This window comes from Crocodylus siamensis, chromosome 2 (assembly GCF_052110815.1).
Source record: "Crocodylus siamensis isolate JL-2025a chromosome 2, ASM5211081v1, whole genome shotgun sequence".
NCBI lineage: Eukaryota > Metazoa > Chordata > Crocodylia > Crocodylidae > Crocodylus > Crocodylus siamensis.
The window spans coordinates 279,955,047-279,973,068 of NC_143396.1; the positions used below are offsets into that span (position 1 = coordinate 279,955,047).

At 43.6% G+C, this 18,022-nt stretch overlaps 1 protein-coding gene across 2 annotated transcripts in view; it reads right to left on the bottom strand.

Annotated features, from left to right (window-relative positions):
- JAG2 (jagged canonical Notch ligand 2) overlaps positions 1 to 18,022 on the bottom strand; it is a 99,844-nt gene that overhangs the window by 53,954 nt on the left and 27,868 nt on the right. For both annotated transcript variants that reach the window (XM_090034167.1, XM_090034166.1), the window contains exon 3: positions 8,449 to 8,503. In XM_090034167.1, coding sequence (XP_089890293.1) covers positions 8,449 to 8,503 — 55 coding nt within the window. The remainder of the gene's footprint in view (positions 1 to 8,448; positions 8,504 to 18,022) is intronic.

An 18,022-nucleotide genomic window follows, 5' to 3' on the forward strand; every position in this document is an offset into this window, starting at 1 on the left:
AATAAGGGACAGTAGCAGAGGAATGTATGGCAGCAGCTAATGATCAGTGTTTCTTCTGAAAGAATTAATCCCACAATCCTTCTGAACCTCAGGAAATCTCTGAAGAGATTTCAGACATACCTGTATCTATGATGGTAGCTGTGCCAGATTCTACCTACCAAAAAAAAGCCACACATCAGGAGAACATGGTCCATGCTCACCAGCATATCTGCTTTTGGCCAGATCTTCATTTACTAAAGTGACCTCAAATTGCTCGTGCTCAAGGGAAACTTACAAAAGACCATCAGAAGACAGACACAGGACACAAATATTCCTAACCTTACTGGATGTTAAACACCAGGGACTAAGCCCAGACACTGACTTTAAAGCTCATTACAATCTTCCTGTGATCTCTGCTAATCTCTCTGCACTCCACAGGTGATAAAAACACTTTTCCCCCTTGATTGGTTTTGCTCTTCCACTAATCAGGTTATCCTTTCTACTGCATTTCTCTCATCTCTTAGCTACTCCTGATATGGTATCGTTGCTCCTGATTTACTATCCTATCCCATTCCTTTAGATCAGTGGCTCACAAGGCATCCTTGGACAGACCCAAGGTACTCTTGGAACATGCCAGTTCTTGGTTTCCACTTGTTTGTTCACTACAGAAAAATAATAGAGCAATTATCCTGTTACAAAAGAACTATGAAAGACCACAAAAAGGGCAGAATGCTTTTAACACTACAGAATCCTGTTTGCAATCTCTGGATTTATCAGGTGAATCATATTTGCCTGCTAATGTTGTATGGCACCTCATAGTACTCTTGAAAGGATCTCAAGGCACCCCCAGGTGCCACAACACCCTGGCTGAGAATCACTACTTTAATCAGACAACACCGTGTGATCCTCCCGATGTAAATAAAAAACACTTGCTACTTGGGTTTGAGAGAAGCATGCAAAGCCTGAGCTAAGGAAAAGTACTCTTTGCCTGAAAGGTTGTCCAAGATCTCTCCCAATAATGCAATAGGTCCAAAAAGAGATCACATCACCCCCTCCCCACAAAATCTTTGCCCGTTCCCAAAAAGGTAGCATTGGCACTGCAAAGAAACAGATCCCCATATATCTGCTGTTCATTTGGATGCTCTGCTGCTATTCTATTAAAGCAAGAAAGCTGGTTGTGTCCAGTTCCCTTCAATCCATCCTTTCAAAAAGCCATGAAAAGACATTAGTTAACTAGAGATTGCAGGGAAGAGAAAGGCACTGTCCCAGCATTCAGGCAACAGGCTGCCTAGTAGCCATGCTGAAGACTACTTTACCCAAGATGACACTAACCTGCTTACTATACTGCTTTATAATGAGCCTCCCTTCCCTTTATTATGGGAAGAAAGCATTTCCAATTCAGGTAACAAACTTAGAAAGCAGCCAGCAGGGTCTATTTTGTCAGAATAATCAGCCCCTTGCAATAGTTCGGGGTCTAGACAATTTGCTCTCCCCCTTTCTGCCATCTCCATCACACATCGAAGAATTCCACTCAGAGCAGTTCTTTGGAGATATTGCTACTTTTAAACAAGAATATTGTGCAAAAAAGTTTGAGAAGAAATATTGGGGAAAAAGAGATAAAGAGTGTAAGAAAAATGTCTGGTAGGTTCAGGGCTCTAAATCACTTTACAACCAGTGCAACCCTTGTTCCTAGTGGAAGTAAAAAAGACTTCTGCAAAATCCAAGGGAGAATTTCAATGTCACGAGCTATCCAACTTCATAAACTGATGCAGAGATTCCCAACAGAGGTAAAACACACAGAACTTGAACCTCAGGTTGACCCACTATATGCAGCACCTGGTGTAGAGCTCATCTTCCCATACACGCTTCCTTCAATATCTTGGGCACAGGCCCTTTTCTCTCCAGCACACAAGAAAGAAATCCCAGATTCACTTTCCTGTGTCCTTGCAGACATCTCTTCCCTACATTCCCTGTCCAGAACTTTTACCTGGACTAAGGGGGTTGAATTCACTCCTTTTGTAGTAGGGACAAGGTTGTGTCTTAATATCTTTTCAGAGACCCACATGCAAGGATAGGCTATGAGGAATCCAAATACCAAATGCCCTTTAACACTGGTCTTTTGTTTTTTTTAGAGACTTTTCCCTAGAGATCTAATAAAGCTAACACTCAAAAAACTGCAGTGCAACAGAAAGGAATCCCTAGCACAGACTTGCCAAAGTGGAATAAAACAATGTACACCTTAAAGATCACGCGCTTAGTTTACCTAGTGTCTTGCCAAGTCCTGGAGGGAGGAACTCTTTCAATTTGAGGAACAGTTTTGGTCCAACAGCACATTCTCACCTGACATTAAAAATACTCTCAGTAATGAGTAAAATTACATGTATGCACCTTTACATCAGAACCTTCTCTAGAGACTCAGCCCATAATTTGACACTTCTGTGGATTTCCACAGGTACTGTAGGCGGCAAACCATAAAAGCCCTATAGAAATATTTCTTGTCCATTTACTTAGTTCTCAAGTAATTACGTTTATTACAATAAAATAATTCCTATGTTTTTCAAACGCTAGCCAATCCCTCAAGGCCTACCTTCTTAAAAAAATAAATAAATAATCATCCCTTCACAAAGCTTATATAAAAATGGACTTGTGTTTTAAAGCCTTGCCACTGAATAAAAACAGTTGAAATGTTATAACAAACCTTTAGCATGTAATATGTCTGAAGAGTGTTCACCAACCATTACGACTGTTTTCATCAGCTCAGGTTTAAAAATTCACTCTTAAGCAGGTCTAACAATTAAATACATGTGCATCACTCCCCTCAGCAGGCTAGATCTCCACACACACTGGCAGGTCTACGCTTTCCACCTTGAAGTGGATTTGGCATACAGTGCTATGCAATTTGGGTATCCCGGTATGGAGCTTTACAGCAATGTTTCTCAATCATTTAAGACTCAAGGCACTTTTCTATTGCTTCTTTGAATCAAGCAGCACCATCTGTGAATGGGAGCAGAAGGAGCCATGCAAGGGAGACGTGCCCCACGTACAACCCTCAATGCATGAAACCCAGGAGAGCTACAACTGAGAATCAGTATTGTGGGCTAGAAGTAGAGCATCCCTGACCTGCAGATCACATCTGGCCCATGGGGTTCCCCACAGGTCTGGGAATTTATCAGGGGGAGAGCAGTGGTAGTGTTAATTGCTCCCAGAGGCAGTTAATGCCCCTAGAGCCACGCAGGAAAGCCTGCGGGCCAGACCACATAACCCCATGTGCCGGATCACGTGACCCCAAGTGTCAGATCTGGCGCACAGGCTCAGGCTGGTGTTCAGGGTAGCCTTATGGACCACCACCACATTAGATCCATCACGCAGACTGACCCTGCCCGTGAACCAGCCCTGTGCCACTCACCCAACTCACGGCCAGAAGGTTGGGCGCCACTGTTCTAGCTGCTCCAGTTTTTGTGGGGTTCAGCCGAGACACTTTACAAGAGAAACCTGATTTTCAGAAACGCTGAGCTTCTACTATCTGAAGATCAGGGCCCCATGTCCGCAAGTAGGGACAGTCCTGCCTGGCTTCACTGTTTTTTTACAATCACTGGTGACAATGTGCAAACTACCCTGCCTCCCTGCGCTACATGCACTCTCTCTCTCTTCCAGGTGATACCAGCCATAGTTTTCAGCTGCATTTCTGAAAAAATTAGACAATGCAGCGTGAAGGGAAAAGCATGCTCAATACTGTAGGTCTTCTGGAGCTGCCTTGTATCCTAGGAACTCCTCCCCTTAGGAGCCCTCAATCCCATTACGGGCTTTAAATCAAAATGGGGTCGGACCCGACCACCTACCAGGTCCCTTCCAACTCTAGAAATATATGAAATCTCTAGAAATCTGTGAGAGAGGCGGCCACTTTTCAGAAGCCCTGCTGCGACCTCGCCACAGGAGCCATCCTGCGCTTGGCACTAGCCAGGGCTGCAGCATTCAGGGCTTAAAACTGGCTCCCACACCCCATGCCCCTAGATCACTCTTCAGAGACACACTTCCCTTCTTCCTCCAGCTGCCGCTGCTCTGCTGCACATCCTGCCCCTGAAAGCCAGGCAACCCAGGGACCAGCTGTGGGGGAGAGATCCAGAGAGCCATCCTCAGGCCAGCACAAGAGTACACAACCTTCCCAGTCCACTGCTCTCTCCCCCATTCTCCACTCCGATCCTGGAAGCAGAAAGCAGGCAGGACAGTTTCACCTGCCTTGGGTGCCTCTTTCTGGGAGATGCTGTGTGATGTCAGATTGGGAACGACTGCAGGAAGACTAGGGATTCCTGCCTGCGTTAGGTTTACCAGCTAACCCTAGTACAGGCAGGAGTGCAGGCTCATGCCTGCATTTCCTGGTCTGGCCGTGCCCAAGGTACGTGGGGCAGTTCCAACTGTTGGCGGCAGCCCCAGCAACGCCCATGCCTGAGGACCTTTGGTTTCTCAGAGCCCCAAGGGGCCATGGGTCCCCAGCTGAGAACCCTTTACAGCAGGGGCAGGCAAAATACAGCCTACTAAATACTTTCATCCAGGTTTCATCTTGGCCAGGGTGCAGCTTGTGCACGGGGCTGCCGCTGCCTCTGTGGACCTGCTACGTGGCTCCGGCTGGCTGTGTTTACAGCCATGGGAAGGAAGCCCTGCACACTGGAGCAGGCTGCCTTCCCCGCTGAGGCTACGCAGCACTAGAGAGAAGCTGGCTGCCTTCCCCACCCCGCAGGGAAAGGTGCCGTTGGCTTCCGCACCAGCAGTGCAGCCCCAGTGGGGAGGGCAGCCGGCTCTAGCACGCGGAGCTTCCCTCCTGTGACCGGTGAGTGCAGGGGCTGTGCATGAGTGGCAGGGAGCACCGCTAATACAGGCGGCTCGGTGGAGGCCGTGCCCCTCGCTACGATGTCCAAAGAGGTGATCCTCTCCCTCTATGTGGCACTGGTCAGGTCGCAGCTGGAGTACTGCGTCCAGTTGTGGGTGCCGCACTTCAAGAGGGATGTCGACAGCATGGAGAGGGTCCAGAGGAGGCCACTCGCATGATCAGGGGACAACAGGGCAGGCCCTACGAGGAGAGGCTACGGGACCTGAACCTGTTCAGCCTCCAAAAGAGAAGGCTGAGGGGAGATCTTGTGGCGTGTTATAAACTAGTCAGGGGGGACCAGCAGGCACTGGGGGAGTCCCTGTTCCCCCGAGCACCGCCAGGAGTGACCAGGAATAACAGTCACAAGCTGGCAGAGGGTAGGTTTAGGCTAGATATCAGGAGGTGCTACTTCACGGTCAGGGCGGCTAGGGTCTGGAACCAGCTTCCAAGAGAAGTGGTGCAGGCTCCTACCCTGGGGGTCTTTAAGAGGAGGCTAGATGAACATCTTGCTGGGGTCATTTGACCCCAGTACTCTTTCCTGCCATGGCAGGGGGTCGGACTAGATGATCTGCTCAGGTCCCTTCCGACCCTAGAAACTATGAAACTATGATGTGCAGTGCTGGCCCGAGCCGCGTCCCACCGGGTGCCCCACCTGCTGCTGCACCACAGGGAAGTACAGAAGGTCCCCACACACAACCCCTCCAACAGACCCTTTGCACCCGCACACTCTCGACCACACCCCCAGGACCCACCCCAATACCCCACCACACACAACCATATCCTCCCCCACAATACACAAGACTACAAATTTATTTTAGAGTCATTATACAATCATCTCGACAAACAGTACACAAACACAAATCATGACAAATATTTTTCATAGTAAAATTAAAATGCTATAGTAGGTGTTTGACCTTTAGTGTATGATTTTGGGGTTTTTTTCTGTTTCTAAGATGGCAAACCTCCACCTCAAAAGGAGTATTTCCATGGGGCAAAGGGAGGGACTTCCTGCCCCAAGATGACAACAAGGGGGCAGAGCAACTGGCAAGGTGTGGGACTGGCCCTTGACAGCTCAGCACTCAAAATAATTGCCCACTCCTGCTTTACAGCATGGCTGGAGGTTTAAGATTGATATCTTATGAGGAAGATTGGGATTTGGTCTTGTAGGCCTTCTTTTTCCACAAAACTTTGACCAAAAAAAACTGCCATATGCCCTCTCACCATAAGAACACGCTTTTCAGGCTCCAATCCTATGCTAGGAGTTGCCTCTGCAACCTCAGCGAAAAAGAGACCAGGCTTTGCTAGCAGATATCCAAAGTTACAAAATCATCTTGTTTTTATTTTTAAAATTCCATAAGGAAGTCAGCTCTGCCAGGACGTACACAAGGTTTATTACAAAGGAAGCTGAAGGTTATGCTTGTAGGATGCCCTGAGGTTGTAGTACAGATATCAAAGAAGTTAAGAAATGGAAGAGTAAATTTTGGAGCATACTTAGATGGTATGGACCGTTGCTAGTGCTGCTACCTGGCCAGATGCTTAATAGTTTTAAAGCTTGCAAGAACCAGCCTACAAGAACAGAGAAAGATTACTTAAGTCTAAGCACTATAACATTTACCATCCATTCCCTCAAAATACAGCCATGTACGTGTGTGACTCTGGAATGCCAACTAGTAATACCAATGCCAGACAAAAATCAAGTATTTGGTATCTGAACCAAGCAATTGTTTCCTCAGGTCAAGTTTAGGTTGGCAATCCAGCTACTCTACTGATCCATTTCTCCGATATAAAACAAATCAGAACAGCAGTTTGATATCTACTTTAATATTAATAAAAAACACCTTGATTGTACTGAAGGAGTTTCATAAAGTACTACAAACTTTTAGAGCAAAAAAATGTTGATGTGCTTTGAAATGTTTATTTTGAAATCTTTAAATTACTCATATTACAAAGGTAGAGCTGAAACCTATTTTAAATCTTTTTCAGAAAAGATTTATGAAAAGTGTACAATAGTTCTGGTAAGCAGCTGTGGCTTCACAAGAAGTCAATATACATAATCAAGAGCATGGAGTTCATATGAAGAGTCAATAACCTTGATGCTTATTTTTTCCTTGAAGTACTGAACAAACATGATCAATGAACTAGTAAAGTGAGGAAAAGTTAGAGGTAACCTACAAAATGCAAAGATTGCCACAGATTTTTGGTGTTTCCAAACATTTTCTCCATCCCTTCTAAAATTAGGCTCTCTGGCCATCTTTACACATGCTCTGGGGTGGGGGGGAGGACGGGCACGTTAGAGCAGGTCTCAGGAGCTGCTCTAATTAAACTGTCTGCAGCATCTCATGTATTAAGCATCCACTGCTTCAAAATGGTGGTGGGAGTGCTTTAACTAAAGTTTGTTGGGTGAGCTTTAATTAAAGAGCCCCTGCTGCCATTTTGAAGTGTGGGGATGCTGAATACACATGACACTGAGGCTGCTGGAGTGTGTTAATTAGCATGCTCCAGACTCATTTAAAATTGAGTCTGCTCCAATGTGTGCTAATTAGCACGTATGGGAACAGGCATCAGGCACATATGTAACTGCCCTCTATTAGCAACAGAGAGGTTCTTGAAACTCTAATTATTCCTTCAACATACTGTGGTACTGGGTTATGAATGTTAATAATCTAAGTGAAAATATTCAAGTTAGACTCTTTTACAAGACTGGGGAGAAAAATGGAGACCAGGTTAGTTCACACTATTTCTACGTTTTGAAAACTATCGGCACTTTTGCTTTGTATCTCCAAAAGCAGAGGCATGTGTCTGCCCACAGGATCAGCATCAGTCAGAGCTAATAAACATGTTAGCACTTTCCACCCTCTCCTGAAAAACACTTAGGCTTTCTAAAATGGTAGGGGAAAACTATTATACAAGGAACAACACTAATGTTTTGCAGTAAGAAATGTTAAGTGCATTTTTGCTTTTTTCAGAGCAGTGGGGAGGTGGGTTGGTAGGAAAAGAAAAAAGTGTTTGGTTGGTTGAACGCCCAGGGAAAACTGAAGGCTAAACCACTACACCTGTGTTATTCCAGAACTTTATCTTCCATGGCATGAACTGTAGACAACAGCATCGTTCAGGTGTAATACTACAGCATGAACAGAATTGCTAAAGTAACCAGAGAAAGTACTCACATCTTTCCGTGGGAGAGGGCAGGGGAGGGAAATCACCACTTAGTTTTCCGAGACCACAGATTAGAATATTCACTTCCTACCATCCAGCCCCTCAGAGCTTAATAGAAATCTACTGAGTCACATTTTCAATGCAACATAGTTTACAGGGTATTTTTACAAATTTTCTACTTAACACAGAGAAGTGCAATAATACATAATTGTGGAAGTCTGTCCCCAAATATTATGCTAACATGATTTTCCATTTCTTCCAACAATGGCCCCATTACAAGTGTTAACACTCCCTTTCTGCCATTAGCTTTCCCAATGTACTGTCCTCAATGCATTCAGAATTAACCTTCCCATTCTATGGCTGCATTTTTAAAGATATACATTTTGCTGTAGCCCATAAAAGCACACTACTGCACAAATGAAATACACAAATTGTTTATGAATACTCACCACTTTTTGTATCATTATCCCAATCCCATGCTTCTATTATTAATGTGAATGATCTCTGAAAAGAAACAAAACACTAATTAGATACTGATTTATTACTGACTAGGTAATAAAACCCGCCAGCCACACAGTAACCGAGCAGCAGCATTTTCTGCTAGTAAAAGGCAGGCAAGTCTAAAAACAAATGGTCAATAGTCTACCTTTTTGCTCTAATAGGAAATTCTTGGAAACTAGCTTCTTAAAACCTTTCAATATTGCAACATTAGCTTTCAGGGCAGGGGTTGTTAGAACATTTTTATTAAAAACTACAGATCTAAGGAGCACACATGGAGAATAGTAGTAAATGTTTGATAGCCCTATTCAAAAACACTTCATTTCAGAAGCAGGTAACTAATGACTAGAAAACATTTAGACTTAAATGAAGCCTACATTCAAAAGCAAAGTCACCTTAAAAGGTGTACGAACTGAATCCTGGTTTAGGCTCATCATGTTCCATTACTCATATCTACTGAAAATGTAAACTTAAGAAATATTAGAAGGAAAATTATAAAAAAGAGCAAACATGGAGAAGGCAAGGCAGATTAAAAAAACCTCATGGCTTGGGTCTTCAAGTTGAACAGAGAAAATCCTTAGGGAAAAAACAGTATTTTGGCACATATTCTTTCTGCTTTTCCACAGAAAGGGAAGAGGCAATTGCTTTCATCTGGAACTGGGCAACTATGGTCTGGAGGTAGAAAGGAGAAGACAACTGTAACTTACTTTAATGAGGACTGTAAAAACTTAATGAATCTGCATTTAGACCAGTCTTAAATGACCTACTTAAAAGGCAATCCTGTCCAGGCAGAAAATTAAATCCTTATTTGCAAGTCTAAATCGTAAAATATATTTAAACTTCAGCAATTGAAAATAGCACCTAGTGGGGCTTCGACTGTGCTCATTTACAGTCCTGCTTGTGCCATACTGAAGTTCCTGTATATAGTTTAAACTGAAAACAAAAAGAAAACAAAATAAGAAGTGCACCACTATTCCACAACCCCAGTGGGGACATTTCAAACAAAGCTGTTTAAAAGGCAGGAAACCATGACATTCTTGAACAGCACGCTTAGATCTACAGAATCTACAACACTGAAAAACCCAGCAAACTAAGAAGTTGAATCTACTTGAACCATATCAGTTTTGAAACAGAAAGCCCCTGCTGGTGGAAGAGAATCTATAACAGTTACACTTGGAAGGAGGCAGCAAGAAAGGTTACCTAGGGCTATGCTACCAACCCTAGATGAATACCAATGTCTCAATATAGATCTTTAATATTTATGCACTTTGAAGTTGTAACAAGCTCGCTTTAAAAGTCTACCTGCTTTAAAAACAGTTCATGCTGTATTCCAGGAAAGGAGAGGAGAATATTCTGAAAAAAGTAGGGTCTATTTACTTGTGTGGCTTCCAGAGCAGGTTTTTTTTCCCCCCCAAATAAACCAATTGTCAGTGGGCATGGCTACATGTGCAAGTAACGTGTATGAATAAACTACAGAGCTTACTGCTCCCAAACATGCTGTTTGAATGTGCACCCAGGAGCAATAAACTCTGGACTTTATTCATGAGCCAGATTGGAGCAGCCCAGCCCAGCAGGGCGTTCCGGGGGGGGGGGGGGGGGGGGGGGGTCAGTCTGCCAACCATGGGGCTACTTCCTCCAGCCCAATGTGCTGCAGAGGCTGGCTGAGGCAAAAAACACGAGCCCCAGCACTGAAGCACCCTCAAGCTCCAGCCAGTCAGGACAGGGTCTGCACATGTGCTGCTGTGGAGTTTTTTACTCCACAGCAGCACAGTACTTGCATTTACACGTACTATCCTGCTGTGGGGTAAACTAGTTTACTCCAGCCTAACAGGGGTGTACATATAGATGCATGGCATTTACTGCTCAGCTAATTAATCTACTGCACAGTAAACATCTTGTGTAGACATACACACCCAGTTACGAGTAGACTGGGAATGTTAATGCTAGAGCTGCAGTAAATTTTTGGAGGTAGAAGGTGCCACTTCTAACAGCCTGAGAATTCTCCAGACTCCTTCACTTAAAAAAAAGGATTTTGCCATAAATAGTCATTTCAGGCTGTAGGAGATAACAAAGGAACAGTAAAAGTGCTGCACAGAGAAGCAGAACTGCTCTTTAGCCAAGTAGATGATGTAGGATGATAGTTACCCATCTGATTCCCTACCTTCCCTGCACAGCCCTGCCCCTGTTCAAAGCAAGACCGTCCAAGAGTATTCCACTGGACTCCAGTGTCCACTTTGAAATCTCACTGCCAAAGGTATTCAAAATATTTTTACTTACATAGTAGCAATTTAAGAAATGGGTATTTATTAATTTTTAATATAAAATTTCTCTCAAACTAAAATGCAGAGACGGATATAAAAATATCACCCTAATACTGGATTCTGATAGTTGTGACAGCAACTGATTTGGGGTCCCTCCAACTGAAAAACATTGTTTTAGTAAGGATTTTGCATAGAACAATATATGTTAAAGTAAGTTTTCCTAAGGCTCTCTTGCTTAAAATGAGCAAGATAATGTTGTAGCATTCATTTCTTTCCCTCCCTATGGGAATTTTGCTATGGGCCCTCCTTTTATTAATTTGTATTACCTGTATTACAAAGTTTGATACAATTTTCCAGGTATAAAATCTAAATTATTAGAGGTTTGCCTTCAATTTGTCTACTGCTTATGGCTATTGGAAGGAAAAAAAAATCTGGGAGATTAGGTAGCCCACCCCCCCCCACCCCCAGCTTCTTCCCTCTGCAGCCCTTTCTCCTCAATTGTCAGCCTCTGCTCTCCCTGAGCACATGGAAGTAATAAGTAAGTTTTTAAAAATCTGACCTTAAATAAATATTACTGTATGCAAGCTACTACAGCTGCCACAGACTTAGTTCACTCAGAAATGATTTATTTTGCCTCTTCTGAAACTGCTGCACAGGTACTCCATAAAACACACTTAAGTAGCATTTTAGCAACTACTTCGAGAGAGTACAAACTATGCTTGATATCAGTCCAAAGCCAAAAGAATCATGATTTACCATACAGTTCATTGGGCTATGCCCCAGAGCCAACAGCATTTCAAGCCATGATGACCCCAGAGCATTACACGCGTGTACTCCAGATATCCCCCATGAAGGATCAATGTGCTAACTAGTGCCCCTAACTCATGACTGGAAAGAGATGTTCTTGTCACGAGTCCTGGGGTCCTCCAAAAATGTAGCTACAGCTGAGGCACAGGGCAATCCAGTCCGGGTCCAGGTCACCGAGGGTGAGGCCACACTAATCATATGCAACAGTCTGAGAGAGGGGCCGACAGAGGGATTCTGGGTAAACAAACTGTTTGAGGCCCCAGTTAGTGATGTTTGCTAGACATTTAAGGCTGGTGAAAAAAAAACAAGAAGAATTGGAAATGGGAAACTAAGAAGTTGAATCTACTTGAACCACTTCAGTTTTGAAACAGAAAGCCCCTGCTGGTGGAAGAGAATCTATGACAGTTACACTTGGAAGGAGGCAGCAAGAAAGGTTACCTAGGGCTATGCTACCAGCCCTAGACGAATACCAATGTCTCAATATGGATCTTTAATGTTTATGCACTTTGAAGTAGTAACAAGCTCGCTTTAAAAGTCTACCTGCTTTAAAAACAGTTCATGCTGTATTCCAGGACAGGAGAGGAGAATATTCTGAAAAAAGTAGGGTCTATTTACTTGTGTGGCTTCCAGAGCAGGTTTTTTTTTTTCCAAATAAACCAATTGTCAGTGGGCATGGCTACATGTGCAAGTAACGTGTATGAATAACCTACAGAGCTTATTGCTCCCAAACAGCTCAGCAGCGGGAGTGAAAAATTTAAAATATATTCAATGTAATGGCTCATCATGACTTGTAAGAGTTGGCGCTGAGGGGGCTGTACTCAATGGAAACTACTACAGGTGGGTTGCACTAGCCTGCCTTGGTAGTGCATGGAGGATCTCAGTTTCTTGTGGACCAAGATCACCTTAAACAGTGTTGTATAGTTAAGGGAGACGACATGTCCAATGCACTACAGGCAAGCCCCATCCCCTTGGCAGCTCTACAAGAATTGCTGACTTGTTGAGGACGGCTTAACTAGACATGTCCGGTTTAGTTTCTACTACTGTAGGCGAATCCTGTAGCCAAGCTGACACTGGGGAAGGTGTTCACGTAGTGGACATCTAGATAGGTACTAATGTCCCGAGACACTGGCAGCGTGAAAGAAAACCTGAGGCAACTAGGGGAGAACTCGGGTGTCTTTATGGGAATGCCAGAAGCATGGGCAATAAAAACAGGAGGAACTGGCACTCCTGGTAGATGAGGAATTTGATTTCACTGGGTTGATGGAGACCTGGTGGGATGACACATTATTGGGCAGTGGATATTGAAGGCTACAGGCTTTATATGAAGGATCGGGTTGGGAAGGGAGGAGGTGTGGCCCTCTATGTGAAAGAGCAGACCCCTCCATGCAAATCACGTTTGATTGCAGGGAAGGGTCCCTTGAGACCTTCTGGGTCAAGCTACAGTGGTGGGAGTCTGCTATAGGTCTGCTTCCCAAGAAGAGACGAGCAAGCAGGCATTCTCCAGGAAACTGACCAAGGCAGCTAGCACTAAACACATGGGTGCCTTAAACTACCCTGACATCCGCTGAGAGAACCATTCAGCCAGCTCCAGCAAGTCAGTCAGCTTCTTGGCAGCTATAGATGATCTGTTCCCGACAGGTTTTGGAAGGGCCTACTAGGGGTAAGGCCACTTTGGATTTAGTGCTGACCAAAGTGGAGGACATGATAAGCAACCTGAGGATTGGAGGTACTCTGGGTGACAGTGACGACGATATGATTAGGATCACCATCCGCCGAAAGGCTGGAAAATCAGTTAGCAGAACACAAGTCCTTGACTTCAGATGGCAAACTCAGGAGGTTAGTTGGCGAGGTCCTCTACAAGCAGCAACTGCGCTATTTGGGAGTTTAGGAGTGGGAGTGCTTCCTCAAGGGGGCAATTCTCACTGCTCAAAAAGAGGCCACCCCCACGTGGACAAAAAGCCAGAAAGAAGCCAAGAGACCCGCTTGGCTCAACAGGGATGTTAGCGAACTATTGAAAAAGAGAAAAGCAGCTTACAAGCAATGGAAGAATGGTTCAGCAACCAGAGAGGAATACACTTACATTTCCATTTCCTGCGAGATTCTCTCAACTAAACTGGAGGGTTCTGGGCTGGACGAGTCTATAGTGAGGTGGGCGGACAACTGGCTTAGAGGCTGATCCCAGAGAGCTGTAATTGATGGGATGGCCTCATCCTGGAAGGTCGTCTCCAGTGGTATCCCCCAGGGACCTGTGCTTGGACCCGTGCTTTAACATATTTCTCAGTGACTTGGATGAGTGGGTGGAAAGCTCAATCATTAAGTCTGTGAATGATACTAAGCTGTGGAGAAACGCAGGCACATTGGAGGATAGAGTAAAGACCTAGGATGACCTCGAAGACTGGATTTATGGGCTGAATGGAATCAGATGGAGGTTTAACAGGGAGAAGTGCAGGGTTCTTCGTCTGGGTAGGAAGAACCTTCATCAAAACCATATGACGGGTGGTAGTACAGCGGCTGGCACAACATCTGAATGGGATCTGGGGGTCACCATTGACTGGAAGATGCATATGGGCCAACAGTGCGATGAGGTTGCCAGCAGGCCAAAACAGAACTGTGGAGTGCATCAGCTGATGCATTGCCAGTAGATCCAGGGAGGTGCTTCTCCCGCTCTATTAGGTATTGGTGAGGTCACAGCTGGAGTACCTATGTCCAGTTCTGGGCACTTCATGTCAGGAAGGATGTGGATAAGCTTGAGTGGGTACAGAGAAGGGACATCCGTATGATTACGGACATGGAGGATAGGCCCTATGAGGAGAGACTTTGGGAACTGGGCCTGTTCAGTCCCAGTAAGAGAAGACTGAGACGCGACTTGTACCTGAAGTCCCAGTCTGAAGAATCTGAGAGAAATGATACATGCCAGTGACAGCACTACACAGACTTTAATGACTAATTTGGCCTGAGCCACAAAATTCAAAATCTTAGTGGTAGGTTCCCATCAGCATGTTTGACCCATATGGGCCATATATTTTATAGTCATGCTCATTTAATCAGCTTCATAGTCTGTTGCTAAGTACGTACTGCTTTTAGCTGTAGTTCAAAGACACGGAATGTATTCAATACACAGTTTCCTTGTATGCAAATAAGATATGAGGCTTCCCTCCCCCACACTGACCAGATGGGGTGGGAGGGGAAACTTTGTCTTATATTTGAGTAAACAGGGTAAATCTTTATGCAAGTGATCACAGGTCTTTGCTATTCTGATGGAGAAAGGCAACTTAGGTTCCCCCCCGCCCCCGCTAATGGACCACTGCCTTGCATTAAAACAAACCCTCCACAAAAGCTATTGGCTAAATCAGTTTATACTGCAAGATGTGAACACAGATGCAAGGTATTCTATTAGCTTAACTTGCGTTCCAACTCTCGTGGTATTTATCATAGTGTTCCTAGAATTGCACAACCTTCATTTTTTCTACAACCTGATTATAAAACCTAAGAAGCCTGGCAGTATACAAACTCTCAATACATTTACGTTATAATTACAGTAGACATTGGGATTATCAACATGTGGCGTAGTAGCATGTAGAGCAGTAGATATTGAGATTAATCAGATTAAAATGCTATGAAGAAGTATTCCCCTCTACCAATATTTTTCTTTCAACTGTTGTTCATAACACTGAACAGTTTTCGTTCATACAAATTCCCTCCTTTATTTGACTTTACAAACATGTCAAAGTCACTCTAATTAACTTTATGAGGATAAACAAGGCCAGATCAACCTTTGATCCAACAACTCCAAGGTACTCCTTACATTTGAAAAAGGTGTTTCTTTTTGTAGTGTGGTCACATATCCCCCATGCAACCAGGATGCCTCCTTCCTTATTCCTATCACTTGTGGAATTAGTGCCCCCCCCAGTTATTACATCTACAAAACCTTGTTTTCAACCTGGTAGCAAGTTTGTCCAACAGACATTTTGTATTAGCCCCTTTAGGTTTGGCATCCCAATTTGAGATTAGAGCAGAAATTCACCTCTAATGCACATTCTTCTATTACAGCCATCCAAGTACCTCTTTGAATGATATATTTTTGTGCTTCAAACTTACAATTATGGGCTAACTATCAAACTGGCATTCAGTAGCCATACAATTACATTAATACCACTTTAAAAAAACAAAACAAACAAACAAAAAACCCACAGTAAAATATTATCTATATGTGATGACCTTCTTGTAATATCAATAATTTGACATATGACCTGTTCAACAGTGACAGAAATACACTGATATACCAAAGGTTTATGAAACAAAAATCATTCAAACTACACTTCTTGACTATAATAATGAAAGCTCAAGTTTTATTAACACTAGGACTACTTGAGAGTCACAAAGCTCAGACTCTGCGATTCTGCATTTAACTAATATTACTTAGAGATCATAATGTCTGCCAGTTAAGAGTCAATTCTGCAACACAAGAGGTTTTAATATAAAAACACTGTCCTGAATTACTAAACATAGCACTCTGGGGAAAATTTATAGTAGCCAATTCTTGACTATAAATTGAAGCCCAATTTATATTTGAAGTCTTATCTTTGATTAAATCACTAGCCAAAAATGCAGTTCCGAAGAGCCAGAAATATAAACAGATGCAAGTTAGTTTTCAAAACATCTGACACAGACTGATAGTTTAGACAAGACTTCCCTGTTGATGTAATCACTCACTACTGTTCTGGCTCAGATTTAGGGTTTTGTTTTTTTAAATGCTTTGCTTACAAAACAGTGCTGAAGACCTCCGCCCCAACATATGCCAAAGGAACAAACCTGTACAAGTTAAACTGTCACCTGTTTTCTGACCTTTGTAAAGTACCTAGCACAATAGGTCCTGCTCCAAGGGAGTGTTTCTTGGTGCTCTGATAATAATACATAAATATTTTTTTCCCCTGTATACAAAGATCAACATATTAACAGAAGCTGTTTAATGTCAAGTAAAGGTCATTGGTCATTTCAAGAAGTATTAGCAGGTGCTAAGTTCCACCCCCCCCCCCCCATTAAACAAAATTTACAGTAAACTGTTGACATGAGAAAAGAGTCACTATAAAGCATTATATGTACTGCCTGATATCTAGTTAGGTGCTTAGGCATGTTGGGTATTTTTACATATGCTCTGGGATGTGGCTCTGGGTGCTTTAATTAGTAAGTCGCGCTAATTAAAAGCACCTGTGCAGTGTGCATCAGCATCCCCGCACTGAAAAAATGGCAGTGGGTTGCTCTAAAGCTCATTGAACTGGTTTTATTTCAAAGCGCCCTGCTGCCATTTTTCAGTGCAGACACTGACACGTGATGCAGAAGACGGCTACAGCGCGTCAATCTTCGTGTTCCAGCAAACTCGATTAAAATCAAGCCTGCTTTGACACGCTGCATTTCCAGAGTGTCGGAGCAGGCTCCCTGCACGTGTAAGTGAGGCAGAAGGTAAGTCACAGTAACACCTGAGGGACTGATGAGTTCAGAGGCATGAGCTTTCACAGACAACAGCCTATTTTGTCAGATACCATGTCATATGTTTTGTCAACCTTCATAAAGATTTACATTTTTAGAAGAAAGCATGCCAAAATTAAATTTTGTATAGTTCATTTCGTATGAACAGCATCTGACAAAATAGGCTGTTGGCTGCAAAAGCTCATGCCTCTCTCAACTCGTTAGTCTCCAAGGGACCTTACACACATGCAGGAAGCCTGCTACAACGTGCTGGAACAGACTCAATTAAAATCGAGTCTGCTGGAGCACACAAGTTGACGTGCTCTGGCAGCCTCATGCATCATGTGCATCAGCAGCACAGCATGCCTCTGTGCGCTTTCAACTAAAACATGTTCGATATGCGTTAGTTTAAAGCGCGCTGCCGCCGCCATTTTCTCAGCGCAGAAACGCGCTGCGTCGCTGATATACATGGACATGCGGGCACTTTTTTTTAGCGTAGCTCACTAATTAGAAGTGCCTGGCACTGTGTCAGCAACACGTCAACATGTCTTAAGGTGCCACTCTGCCCTACCTTGTCTGACGCTCTGTTTTCGCGTTCAACACCACAAAAACCCAACAAGGATGGATTATAAAAATCAAGCTTCAGGATGACCAGAGGTCTTTAATGAAAATCGTATGTCCTCCAAGTCTGGTCTTCCTTTCAAATCCAAACTTTGCTTGGCAAAAGATTTTTCATGGATTTACAGGCTAATACTTGCAATACTTTCCCCAAAATTTTCAAGTGAACAATACGCACAATGTTTGTGTCAAGGATACCAACGTCTCAAGAAGAATGTTTATGCTGATGCATGGACATCAGAATCTAATCTAAAATTGCTAACTTATTTATTCTTCCCCTGCCTAGCCATGCTCAAAGAAATTAAACGTTTATGCAGTTGTAATTGTAGATGGACATGCTATTTGATGCATTATTTCTTGTTTCAGTTTCAAC